Source organism: Peromyscus maniculatus, chromosome X (assembly GCF_049852395.1).
Source record: "Peromyscus maniculatus bairdii isolate BWxNUB_F1_BW_parent chromosome X, HU_Pman_BW_mat_3.1, whole genome shotgun sequence".
Classification (NCBI taxonomy): Eukaryota; Metazoa; Chordata; class Mammalia; order Rodentia; family Cricetidae; genus Peromyscus; species Peromyscus maniculatus.
In genome coordinates this window covers 132,954,400-132,967,496 of record NC_134875.1, presented here as the reverse complement: position 1 = coordinate 132,967,496, position 13,097 = coordinate 132,954,400, and the positions used below count along the sequence as shown (strand labels likewise).

Below are 13,097 nucleotides of genomic sequence, written 5' to 3'. Positions count from 1 at the left end.
GACTGGATGTCAACAAATAGATCCATATGTATTGCCATGCACAAAACTCAAGTCCAAGTGGATCAAAGACCTCAATATAAATCCAGCTACACTGAACCTGATAGAAGAGAAAGTAGGAAGTAGCCTTGAATGCATTGGCACAGGAGATCACTTCCTAAATATAACACCAGACACTGAGACCAACAATTAATAAATGGGATCTCCTGAAACTGAGAAGTTTCTGTAAGGCAAAGGACATGGTAAATAAGACAAAACGACAGCCTACAGAATGGGAAAAGATTTTCACCAACCCCACATCTGACAGAGGACTGATCTCCAAAATATATAAAGAACTCAAAAAAAAAAACACATCAAAATACCAAGCAATCTGATTAAAAAATGGTCTAGGGAGCTAAACAGAGAATTCTCAACAGAAGAATCTTAAATGGCCAAAAGACATTAAGGAATTACTCAACATCCTTAGTCATCAGGGAAATGCAAATCAAAATAACTCTGAGATAGCATCTTACACCTGTCAGAATGGCTAAGATAAAAAACACTGAAGACAGCTTATGTTGGAGAGGATGCAGAGTAAGGGGAACACTCTTCCACTGTTAGTAGGAGTGCAAGCTTGTACAGCCACTTTGGAAATCAATATGGCGCTTTCTCAGAAAATTGGGAATCAATTTACCTCAAGACCTAGCTATACCACTCGTGGGTATATACCCAACAAATGATCAATCATACCACAAGGATAGTTGCTCAACTATGTTCATAGCAGCATTATTTGTAATAGCCAGATCCTGGAAACAACCTAGATGCTCCTCAACTGAAGAATGGATGAAGAAAATGTGGTATATATACACAATGGAGTACTAGTCAACAGAGAAAAACAATGACATCATGAAATTTGCAGGCAAATGGATGGAACTAGAAAATATCCTGAGGGAGGTAACCCAGACTCAGAAGGATAAACATTGTATGTACTCACTCATTAGCGGACACTATATGTAAAGCGAATGATAACTAGACTACAATCTACAGCCCTAGAGAAACTAGGTAATAAGGAGAACCCTAAGAGGGTTGCATGGATCACCCTAGGAAGGGGAAATAGATGAGATCTCCTGAGTAAACTGGGGGTGAAGGGAGTAATAGAGGGTACGGGGTGGTGGATGAAAACATAAGGGGATGGGATGGTTGAGCTGGAACAGGGGTGGAGTGGGAGAGCAATGAGGGAGATATCTTGATAAAGGGAGACATTATGGGGACAGGGAGAAATTGGATGCCAGGGAAGTTCCCAGAAATCCACAAGAATGACCCCAGCTTAGACCACTAGCAATAGTGGAGAGGATACCTGAACTGGCTTACCCCAGTAATCAGATCAGTGAGTACCCTGACTGTCATCATAGAGCCTTCATCTGGTAACTGATGGAAGCAGATGCAGAGATCCACAGCCAAGCACAAGACCGAGCTCCAGTAGTCCAGTTGAAGAGAGAGAAGAGGGAGTCTATGAGCAAGGAGCATCAAGATTATGCTACAGAGACAGCCGAACCAAGCTAGTGGGCACTCATGAACTTTAGATAAACAGCTGTGGAGCCTCCATGGGACTGGACTAGGCCCTCTGCATAAGCAAGGCCATTGTGTAGCTTGGTCTGCTTAAGGACCGGTCTAGCAATAGGATCAGGATCCATCCCTGGTGTATGAGATGGCTTTTTGGAGCCCACTACCTATGGTTAGACACCTTGCACAGCCTTGATGCAGGGAGGAGGGGTTTGGACCTGCCTCAACTGAATGTACCAGGTTTTGCTGACAGGGAAGGCTGGCAGGGGAGTATGAGGAGGGAAGAGTTGGGGATCTGTGGTTGGTATGTAAAATGAAAAAAAAAATTCTTAATAGAGAAAAATTTAAAAAAACAAAAATTGGGAAAGATGAAGAAGGATGAGCATAATTGTGGTGTTTGATCTGACATGAATTCTATATGGAGGCACTGCAGATGAGGCTAGAGTTCATCATGTTCTGATGAAGACACCCATCAGGAGGTGTTCAAGGGTGAAAGGCTGAGATGTAAAAAAAGGGCAAAATGTGTCTAAGGATGGCAAGATGATTGGCTTTCCTGTGGCAGTACTTTGAGAAGAATTAAGGGAGATGGAACCAGGAGATGTAGCCAGAGAGGCTGGAGACTCTTAATCAGCTTTGACGTAAGAAGCAAGTATTGAACAATTGAGGCTGTTGTCTACAAAACAGACAAGAGGGCGTTCATGGCGGCATGGCAATAGCTTTAGCCACTTTAGTTGCCCACAAATGTCCATTAGTGCTAGGAGTAGGCTGAGTAAACAAGACCCCCAGGATGCAAAATCATTTAATCCTAAGAATGAATACCTCTTTATAGGCACCTTGCTTACCTCTCCAAACCATTCAAACACATACATAAATGACATTTCAAAGCAAGTCGCATTCTCCTGGAAAAGAATAAGGCAGGAAGGAGCCCATTAGTATTTAGCTGGAGTGGTCACAGAGGGCTTTCTTTTCTGGGGAGCAGACATTCAAACTGAGACTTCAAAAATTGTCCATGGAATGGGTGAGTAAAAGGGTGTTAGGTAGACAAAAAGAACCATGTGTGCAAAGGCACAGATAAAAATGTACTAGGCTGTGCAATTATGTATCTAACCTTCTTATGCCATTAAAGGGTCAAAGAGAGATCTGTCGTGAGGTGGAAAATGCCATGCTCTGTATATTTGTCTTTAAAACTGAAAAAAAAAAAACCAGATAGCCGAGGAAAGATGGAACAATTATTTGCCCTTTAAAATCCAAAGCACAGCATGAAAGCCAGTGTGCTCTACTGAACATGGAACATGGAGCATCTTTTAAAAAGCTAAGAAAGAGACTACTCTCGAGCTTTATTTTGTCTTGTTTTAAGTCATTAGATATATATTAGGTATAAGATATAATAGTGTCATATATAATTAATCTAATTGCCTAAATAATGGCTATTTTTTCTTCTTGTAGGGTTATGAGCCAGATCCTAATATAGTCAAGCTGGCAGAGCAGTATGCCAAGGAGGTATGCTCTCTACTTGTAATGTTCCAATTGCCTTTCGCTGTCCCATGAAGTTTCTGTTTTTTTAACCAGCAAATTTTTCTATGCTAGAATGGTACCAAGCTGTCAATGACAAATGATCCATTGGAAGCAGCACGTGGAGGCAATGTACTAATTACAGATACTTGGATAAGTATGGGACAAGAGGAGGAGAAGAAAAAGCGTCTTCAGGCTTTCCAGGGTTACCAGGTTACAATGAAGGTACAAATTGCTGCTTCTCTGAAATTTCATTATCTGCATTCATAAAGACTAGAACCACCTCAGTACTCATTCACTTTAGGGACAGTAGACTGACCTTTCATATTCCATTAAGAACTCACTGCTGGAGAGATAGCTCAGAGGTTAAGAGCACTGACTGCTCTTCCAGAGGTCCTGAGTTCAATTCCCAGCAACCATATGGTGGCTCACAACCATCTGTAATGAGATCTGGTGCCCTCTTCTGTATATATAATAAATAAATAAATAAATCTTAAAAAAAAAAAAGAACTCACTGCATCCCAACATGATCTCTCTACTCCCAAACATTAGTGATATCCTTTGGAAAAAAACGCTTATGATACCTGGGCTGTAGAGACAAGTACATTTTTTCTCCTTCTAACAACAATAGAGGTCTCAAAATGCTTTACTCTGTGTAAGTTTGGAAACATTGGGTTACTTTGGGTGCAAGCAATTTCGTAAGATTTCTCCCAGAAGAAGAGCCCCATAACTGTGCTTGCCAGGTTAGTTCTTGCTTTTATTTTCCAATGTCTCTTAAATTCATGACAGCTTTGCCAATCCTCCCTAGAGATTCCTAAGGGACACCCTTTGAATCTAATGCCTTCCAGGAAGATCAGTCTTTTCTTCCTGATTGCCTCCTTCCCTTCCCTTGCCTAGTGCATGTTAGGCAAAGAACTCTACCACTGAGCTGTATCTTCCTCCACACACTCTCCGCTTCAATCAGTCTTGAGCCGTCATCAGAATGGCCTGTGTGTATTGCTAATCCTCAGCTGGATAGCCCCAACCCCACAGGTTCTGACTCAGTAGGTCATACACAGAAGAATTTGCATTGTAGCTGACTCCCAGGTGATGTAGTTCTGCTACGTGAGGGCCACACTTTGAGAACCTCTGTTGAAAGTGTACCCCAGATGACAAGAGCACACTAGGGTGGAGAAGTGATTATACAAACACACACAAATTATGAATAAAGCAACAGAAATAATTTTCTTTTTATTACATATTAATTGGAATGGAAGTTTGAAAAACAAAGCAAAACCATTTCCCCCCTTTTAACAATGTATACAAACATGTTTATTTTCTCTCTCTCTACTTCTCTCCCAACAGTGATTATTTTCACAGATAGTTACTATGTAACAATATAATGTGGTTCTTTTCAGACCTTTTCTGCATGTTTACAATATGTTTGCCCATTTACATACAAATACTGATTTGATTTTTTTGATACATGATACTTTAGACATATTATTCTCATTTGCTTTTTTTCATGTGACAAAATTTAGATTTTCTTATCAATTCACTTAGATACTTTTAGTTTGTAAAAGTGTATTTCCCTTCACTTGTATTTTATCTTTATGAGTCTTTTGCCTCCATGTATGTCTGTACACCGCTTGTGTGCAGTGCCCATTGAGGCCAGAAGAGAGTATTAAATCCCCTAGCGCTGGAGTTAGAGACAATTGTGAGCTTCTGGGAATTGAACCCAGCTCCTCTGACAAAGCAACCAATGCTCTTAACTGCTGTCCCGTCTCTCCAGCCCTTGGATTTTTTTTTTTTTTTTCGAGACAGGGTTTCTCTGTGTAGCTTTGCGCCTTTCCTGGAACTCACTTGGTAGACCAGGCTGGCCTCGAACTCACAGAGATCCGCCTGGCTCTGCCTCCCGAGTGCTGGGATTAAAGGCGTGCGCCACCACCGCCCGGCTGCCCTTGGATATTTTTAAATGAAGGTTTTTTTTTTAATTAAGGAACAGCATGCATGTAAACAAAAAAGCACAAACCGTAAGTATAAAGATGATCCCATTTCCACAAAGTGAATTTCCTCCCAGCATCTAGATGGAGAAACATCACCTGATGCTTCTGTCCAGTCACAACTCAATTCTATTTAGATATTTTATTTTTTTGCAGTATTGCACATAGAATTCCAAAGTATAAGTAAATGATAATGTGTCCATAATGATTCCTATTGATTTATTAATCTATGTATTTACAAATGCTAATTTCAAACAATTCTACAATGAAAAACCTTATTCATATTTCTTTCTGAAGTGTTACTAGAACATAAGTTTCTGAAAGAAGAATTTTTGTGTGAGGTGTTATATATATTCAAAAATACAAGTGGTGTTCATCTAAACAGGGTGAATAGTTTAAACCCTTCTAGATGTATATTATTGCTCTTTCTCTATACATCTTTGTTATTTACATTTTACATCTTGTAGATTGAAGAGAAAATGGTATCTTGCTGTTTTTAAAATTTGCCTTATTTCTGATTATGCTAAGCATTTTTCATATTTATTGGTCATTTCCATTTCTATGTCTTTACATGGTTTCTATCCCCCACCTTTTATCACCGTTTGCAGGAGCTTTTTATACACTATGGTTAGTCTTTTGTCATATAGGTTTCAAATATTTGGTGGAGCGATTTTAACTTACCTATGGTTTACCTCCTGCTTGCCTTGGGTGATTTTCTGATTCTGGTACTGTAAGCTTGCAGAATAATAATTTTACTGATGTATGACAGGTATAAATGTTACTTCCTTTCCATCTCATTTTGCCAGTGCTTTAGAAGCTCAATTATTCTCAACTTTAATGTGAAATAAAATTTCAGTACAAAGGCAGTAATTTTGAGGTAAGAATGCATAAGGCAATGTAGTTTTGAATCTGTACGTGAAAAAATGGAAATGGATGGGGGAACGTTACTTTTGGGAATTAACTGGGGGTGAAAATTGAGAGTGGTAGTACATTTGCATTGGGAAGAAAATAACTAGTGCAGAGTGCTCAGAATCCTTTTAATGTACTCCTACCTCACTGCTTTCTTCAAAATTATTTTAATTTGTGACAAAGTATGCTTCAAATGCTAAAACTCGTAATTTGAAAAAAAAAAGCTCAAAATATAATACCAATGCATCAAAGTAACTTCTTTGTATATTGGAAACTTTTGCTAGCAACTATGTATCAGGATAGTTCATTACTAAAAATGTCTATGGCCCTGCTAGATGGAATATCAGAAAAGTGAATTACTGGTTTATCTTGGAGTGATGCTCCCAAATTTAAGAGTGACTACAAAATGCCATAGGTTAAAGGAATTAATTAATTCATTATCTTTGGTGTCTTTAGCTAAAAACTTCACTCTGTCCCTTTGCTTTGTAATGATATATTATGCCAGGACAAATGTGTTATTAAATACTAAAGAAGATATATATGACTGCCATATATAATAGTTAATACTTAAAATGTGATCTTATCCCTATCTCTTTAGACTGCTAAAGTTGCAGCATCTGACTGGACATTTTTACACTGCTTGCCTAGAAAGCCAGAAGAAGTGGATGATGAAGTGTTTTATTCTCCACGGTCATTAGTGTTCCCAGAGGCAGAAAATAGAAAGTGGACAATCATGGTAAGGAAAAGGGTGTGTGTAGAAGGGTAAGAAACTCTAAGTGTGCTTGCAACTTGACAATTCATGCTTTTGGGTAAGAAACCAAGGCTATCTAACTATACTGATTGTTCATATGGAATCTATTTTTTATTTTGAAATTCTATTTTAATTATTTTTGAATGTACAAGGGTGGCATGCATTTAACACAGCATATAATTGGAGGCCAGAGGAGGTTTTTTTTCAGGAGTCAGTTCTTTACTTTTACCAGTGGGTCTTGGGGGCCAAATTCAGCTCCTCATGGTTGGTGGCAAGTTGTCTCTACCTGCTGAGCCATTTTGCTAGCCTAGTATCACTTGTATTTTCAAGTCTTTAGTAGATATAACTTATTACCATTCCTGTACTAAAGCTTCAAGGAAATCTGGGCTTCTCATCACCACAGTAGAGTAAAGCAAGTCAAGAAGGACTATCTTCTTATTCTTTATCTATCAGTGAGAATAAGATCATTGTAAACATTAAAAAATACATGAAAAAATAGTGTAGTGCCTAATATATTATAAGTATTATCATAATTGGTACCATAATTATTTTATTCAGGGTTGATCTGATACAGTGAACAGCAGGACATCAATTTTGGCTAAAACTGCAATTGCTCTATCATCTAGGCTAGTCTCTGAAGATTTAATGTTCATTTTACTCACCCAAGTATCTTGTTAAGTGAAAGTTTGGATTTACTAGTTCTAAGATGGGGCTGGAGAGTTGGTATTTCTTTTTTGTAAGAATTTTTTTTATTCATTTTACATACCAACCAAAGATCCCCCTCTTCCCTCCTCCTGCCCCTCCAGCCTCCTCCCAACCCACCCACCCCCCACTCCTACTACCTATGATGGGACACCTCACACAGCTTTGAGGCAGGGGAGGGGCTTGGACCTGCCTCTACTAAATGTACCTCCCCATGGGTGGCCTTACCTTCTTGTAGGAGAGTTGGTATTTCTAATGAGAACCTAGATAATTCAGGTGCCATTGCATTTTGGAACACCATTTGAGTATTAAAGATCTAGATGATGAAAAATAGCAAACAGAAACTCTCCAATATTCATCTTAGGAAAAGACTGTAAAGTTTCCCCTCAGACTCTATTTTTTTTAATCAGAGGGCAACTGACGTTTCAAAGATTTTCCAAGTAAGTCTGCTAAGGAAGGTTGTAAAAATACAAGGGATGGTCCATATTTCTGAAATTTGAAAGCTTATTACACAACATGTTTAAGTTCGGTTTACTTCCAAACTTACATGTCTAATATATTGATATGTCTAATATATTGATATGGTTAAAATGCTTATAAGAACACACACTCATGCAGTGAATTTTTACACCCCACTTTGCCTATCTAGGTCTCACTGTTGTTTCAGCATCCCGTTGCTTTGGAATACTCCTATTAGGAAGAGATTTATCTTAATGAAATCTAGAAAGTAGAACCATGTTACAATGAATGTAGAGAGTCTAAAGTTGAAAGAATACTGAACTAGCTATGAAGAAACCTCTTCTACCAAACGGTTTCAATACAAACCATTTGTGTTACCCCGAGTACATTGTCCCAATCTTCTTACCCATAAAATGAGCTCACTGAGTCATAGGGATTATAATTGAGGCTTCATTTTATTTAGGTCACTAATGTCATCAATAGGCTACTTGGAGTCCTGTGTGGAGGGAAATGTTGTGTCTGCCTGTGGTGTAGAACACAAAGAGGGGGCCTAACTGGTTAATTAACAAGCTTGACATGAGTGATGAAAAGTTTGCCAGCACTTGGCTACACTCCTTGTGTCTATGCTTGGAGTTCAGTTCATTTCAGCCACATGATTTGAGTTTCCAAACCTTTGCCCAGTGCCCTGCCAGGCACTGAGGGCTTTCAAGAAAAACACAAGAGAATGATATGCAGCCCTCACATAGCCTGTTACAGTTTATAAGTGCAGAACATTTGCAAGCAGAATGAGACTTTGGAGGTCATCTAGACTGCATCCTTGTTTTATAGGCAATAAAATAATTTTCTACTTGTTCAGAGTGGCCTTTGGATTCAGCACCACTGTGATAATTTTTACAGGATGCTCTAAATGGACAATACCCTACAATTGTTGTACCAATCCAGGAGCCAGTAGGCACACATAGCTATTTACATTTATATTAAACTTAATAAATTGAAGATTCAATTTCTCGGTCAACCTAACCTTGAAACCCACATTAAGTGTTCAATATTGTCTGTAGCTAGTGGCTACCATATTAGACAGCACAGGCAGTGTGTTTCCATCACTACAGACAATTCTATTGAACAACACTACTCTAGGGAATGATTTTCTACTATATAACTTCATTTAAAATCAAGATGGAAAGAAGAAGAAAAGATACTACCTTGCTTCCATGTCTGAGATGCATACAATGACTATTAGTGTCATTCCCAGAATGTAGAGCCTGTTCCTAAAATGTGTAAGATCTTTCAGCAGAAGTGTGCTCATTCAGTTTCTTTGTAAGGCCTCCACATTAAGTACTTTCCCACAGATCCGTTCCTAGCATTCTCATGAACATATCATTATCTCCATAGTGCATGGGTCTTTGGGCTTTTTCATTTAAAAACATTAACAAAAGGCATCCTTTCCTCTCCAGAAAGTTTGGTTTTGTATTTTCATGTGATTCATAAGAAAGCAATACTTGCAAAACTCTTGGTAGATTTTTTTTCCCTATGTCTACATTTTTTAAACCCATTCTACTAAAGTAGCCTAAAGAGACTCTTTAAAAAATGCAAATACTTAAAAGCACTGTTATCTAAATGGCCCTTAAGTATGGAACACCTTTGCAAATACAATTCATAGTACTTGAAATCATTCACTCCTCTCTAAGCTAGGATTGGCAGATTAAATACACTATGCCTTGTTAAGTTGCAATTTCAAATCAACAATGTATTTTTAATATTAATATTTTCCATACAGTATTTAGAACATACTTATAGTGAAAAAATGTACTGTTTAGCTGCCATCTCTATGTAATTTTTAATTTGAGTCTGTCTGGCAATACTGCCCATTTCTAATTGTGTGTGTGTGTGTGTGTGTGTGTGTGTGTGTGTGTGTGTGTGTGTGTGTGTGAAGATCAGCTTGGCATGTTGTGTGACTATAAGCAATAAAAGAAAACAGAAGATGTAGACCTATAAGACCCTAAAAGAGCTTAAACACTTTTGCCTGCTATGTTTTTATTCTCCCTGAGGATAGAATGGTCTCCCTAGGTCCTTTTTATCAATGTCTCTCTTTACCAAGTTCTCCCTAGGTTCTTTAGCATCCCTTTAACCACTTTAAAATTTTATTGCCCAAAAGTAACACCTTGAAGATTTTATTTCTTTGTCTATTACTTTTTCTCCTACTGAAATGAAAGAAAATGATCATTCCTAAGAACATTGACCTTGTCTGTGATGTTCTGCATTATGCCTAGAAGAGTACTTGCAATATAACCGAAATATGTGCTTGAAGCATTTTTTTTTTACTCTAAAGGCAGTATATGATACTGGTTTGGGAACGAGGGCTTTGAAAAGTGGGTTTAAACTTAGTCCTCTGATCTTGGGAAAATATCTTAACTTCATTTAACCAAATTTTCTCACATGAAAAAACTGAGGCTAAAAACAGAAACAAATTCAAATGGTCTAGAAGATTTTATGAGGAAAGAGTTATCTGAACACAGAGATCAGATTCCCAGGATAAGCAAGTACAAATCCACTTCTTACCACCAACCATTCAGAAGAACTGCACCTCATCTTTATTGTTTATAGTTCATGTCTCTTTACCACTTCATATAATATAAAAGGTCTTAAAATGGTATAATGTACAGAAACCACTCAGCACAGGCTAGTTGCTTAAAAGTACATTCAGGGGCCTGGAGATATAGCTCTGCAGTTAGGAATGCATACTGTTTTTGCAGAGGACATGAGTTCAGTTCCCAGCATCCACAAAGGGAAGCTGATAACCAGCTACTAACTCCAGCTACAGGATCCAGAGATCTCTTCTGGATTCTGTGTGCACCTGCACATAACTACAATCACATGCGCATACCCAGCCACAGATGCACACATATACACAATTAAAATCTGTTAAAGTATATTCAGTGAGCTTCTTTGAAACACTACATTTCTGCTGTCACCTGTGGACACTTGTTCAGCACACTTGTTTGGAAAATAATGTACTTCAGATGCACTACAACTGCTTCTTTTTTTTTTTTTTTTTTTTTTTGGTTTTTCGAGACAGGGTTTCTCTGCGTAGCTTTGCGCCTTTCCTGGAACTCACTTGGTAGCCCAGGCTGGCCTTGAACTCACAGAGATCCGCCTGGCTCTGCCTCCCGAGTGCTGAGATTAAAGGCGTGCGCCACCACCGCCCGGCTACAACTGCTTCTTAAGAGCAGATCAGAGACTTCTGCTTTAAACCCACTTCTGCACTGTCTGCTTTTTCATTTCTTAATAACTACAGACACCCACCTTAGGTCATTTCATTAAATAAGATAATGCATGACAGTTCACTTCTAGCTCAGCCAATTGTCTAGCCTAGTGGCAGGCAAATATTTTTGACTGACACATAATAAGGTATTTTGTATACTATATGAGCACTTGGTGTGTGTGTGTGTGTGTGTGTGTGTGTGTGTGTGTGTGTGTGTGTGTGTATTCGGTATTATTGTTTCTGATAAATTTCTACTGTCCCTAGCATGGATATTGGGAAGAATAAAGTAAAAGTGACAATAATTATTTGTGGTTGATCGCGCAAGACCAAGTTACACTCTTGTCTATAAACCTAGCCCTCTTTTCCAGAGGACAAAAATTCAGAGAGCAGGCATTATTCATTAGAATGAGTAGTTTACATTTGTTACTTATATATTTGTTACTTATACTTTGGGATTCTCCCAAACTTCTCTAGGTTTCAAGTGGCCAAACCACAGAGGAGCTGGGATAGGCTATAAAACCAGTACCCATGTTCCAACTAATGACTGGAAAAAACAATCATTTTAAGCACCATGGCATCACATTTCAAGTCTCTGACCTGGAATGAGTCCTAAGTAAGCATGGTGTTTAAGCATATGCTGTGGTTTGTCTAATCCCTCAGGACCCTCCTTTATCCAAACGAACATAAATATCAGTTGAGAACTATTCTCTTTTCATGTCCTTGGGAAAACACATTTTAACTCTAGGTGTGAAAAACTAAAACCTAATTCTCTTGGTTTAAGTCCCAAAGCAGACTATTGCTAATGTTTATACTTTTATCTCTCTTTTTTTATGTCATCCCAGGCTGTCATGGTATCCCTGCTGACAGACTACTCACCTGTGCTCCAGAAGCCAAAGTTTTGATGCTGTGATGCATGCCAAGAGAAAAACAATGCTCTTTAGGAACAGAATAAATCAGTTTATGGGAAAAGAAGAATTTAAAATGTAACAAATCCCTAATACATGATATGAGTAATATATGTTATTGATTTTCTATTGTGAGATTTTCTTGAAGCCTCTAGTTTAAATGCCAAGGCACTTTAATAACCTGCTTGACTGGGTTTAAACTCACTCTTCAATTCACAATTTCTGAATTACATTTAGTTATCACATTAATTATCATACACATTTCCTTCTATTAAACATAAATCACTATGCTTACAATGCATAATGTCTAACTCATTAAATGTAATCTATCCTTATTACCTTAATAAATGATAATTTATGCTCATTTATAAATAAACATTTGCCAGGCAGGCAACCGCTAGTAGGTCTGTGGGCTATGTTCATGGGCCTTAAGACCAATGAGGAAGTTAAATGAACATCCTGCAAATAGAGTACCATTTTCAGGCTGATGAGGAAGACAGACAGTCACAGAGAGATCACGAAATTCTTTAAAAATAGCAAGTTAACCATACTGAAGTATTTTTCCAATCATTTATGGGAAGATGGTAGTCCTTCAAGAGCATATATCTCTTTGTGTATTGACTACTTCATATTACAAGTGGAAAGAAGCTCTGTTAGCATATGGTAAAGCTATGGGTACCCATCCAGGAATTCAGGTCGATAAGAGACTGATGTAGGCCTTGATTCCGATTTTTCCGGGAGCAATTTAATTTTTTTCACATCTGTGTTTATCACAAATCTACTCATACCACACATTGACTATTTCCATAATCTACTATTTGCCATATTTTAGTTTGTCATTTTCTCCCTACCTGGGATCACACTTTGAATAGATCTACCTTTGTGGATGATCGAAATTTGTGTCATCAACTGACTATGATATGGTTTTAAATGTTTTTAGTTGAAATTTTAAATAAGATAGGTTGTTGTTTTTAAAAATGACAATTTTATGCAGGACCAATTAATGTAATTTACTTTATGTTCCACCTCTATTTTTAAAAAAAATGTTTTCAGTCTGGTTGACTGATATTCTTTAA

The 13,097-nt window shown here is 37.9% G+C and overlaps 1 protein-coding gene across 1 annotated transcript in view; it reads left to right on the top strand.

The window, feature by feature from the left end:
* The window catches only part of Otc (ornithine transcarbamylase), a 74,873-nt gene extending 62,725 nt beyond the window's left edge, over nucleotides 1–12,148 (top strand). Inside the window, exons 7-10 of the mRNA XM_006976903.4 lie at nucleotides 2,986–3,039; nucleotides 3,127–3,276; nucleotides 6,541–6,678; nucleotides 11,959–12,148. Of these exons, the coding sequence (XP_006976965.1) occupies nucleotides 2,986–3,039; nucleotides 3,127–3,276; nucleotides 6,541–6,678; nucleotides 11,959–12,018 (402 nt within the window). The 3' untranslated portion in view covers nucleotides 12,019–12,148. The remainder of the gene's footprint in view (nucleotides 1–2,985; nucleotides 3,040–3,126; nucleotides 3,277–6,540; nucleotides 6,679–11,958) is intronic.
* The last annotated feature ends 949 nt before the right edge of the window (nucleotides 12,149–13,097 follow it).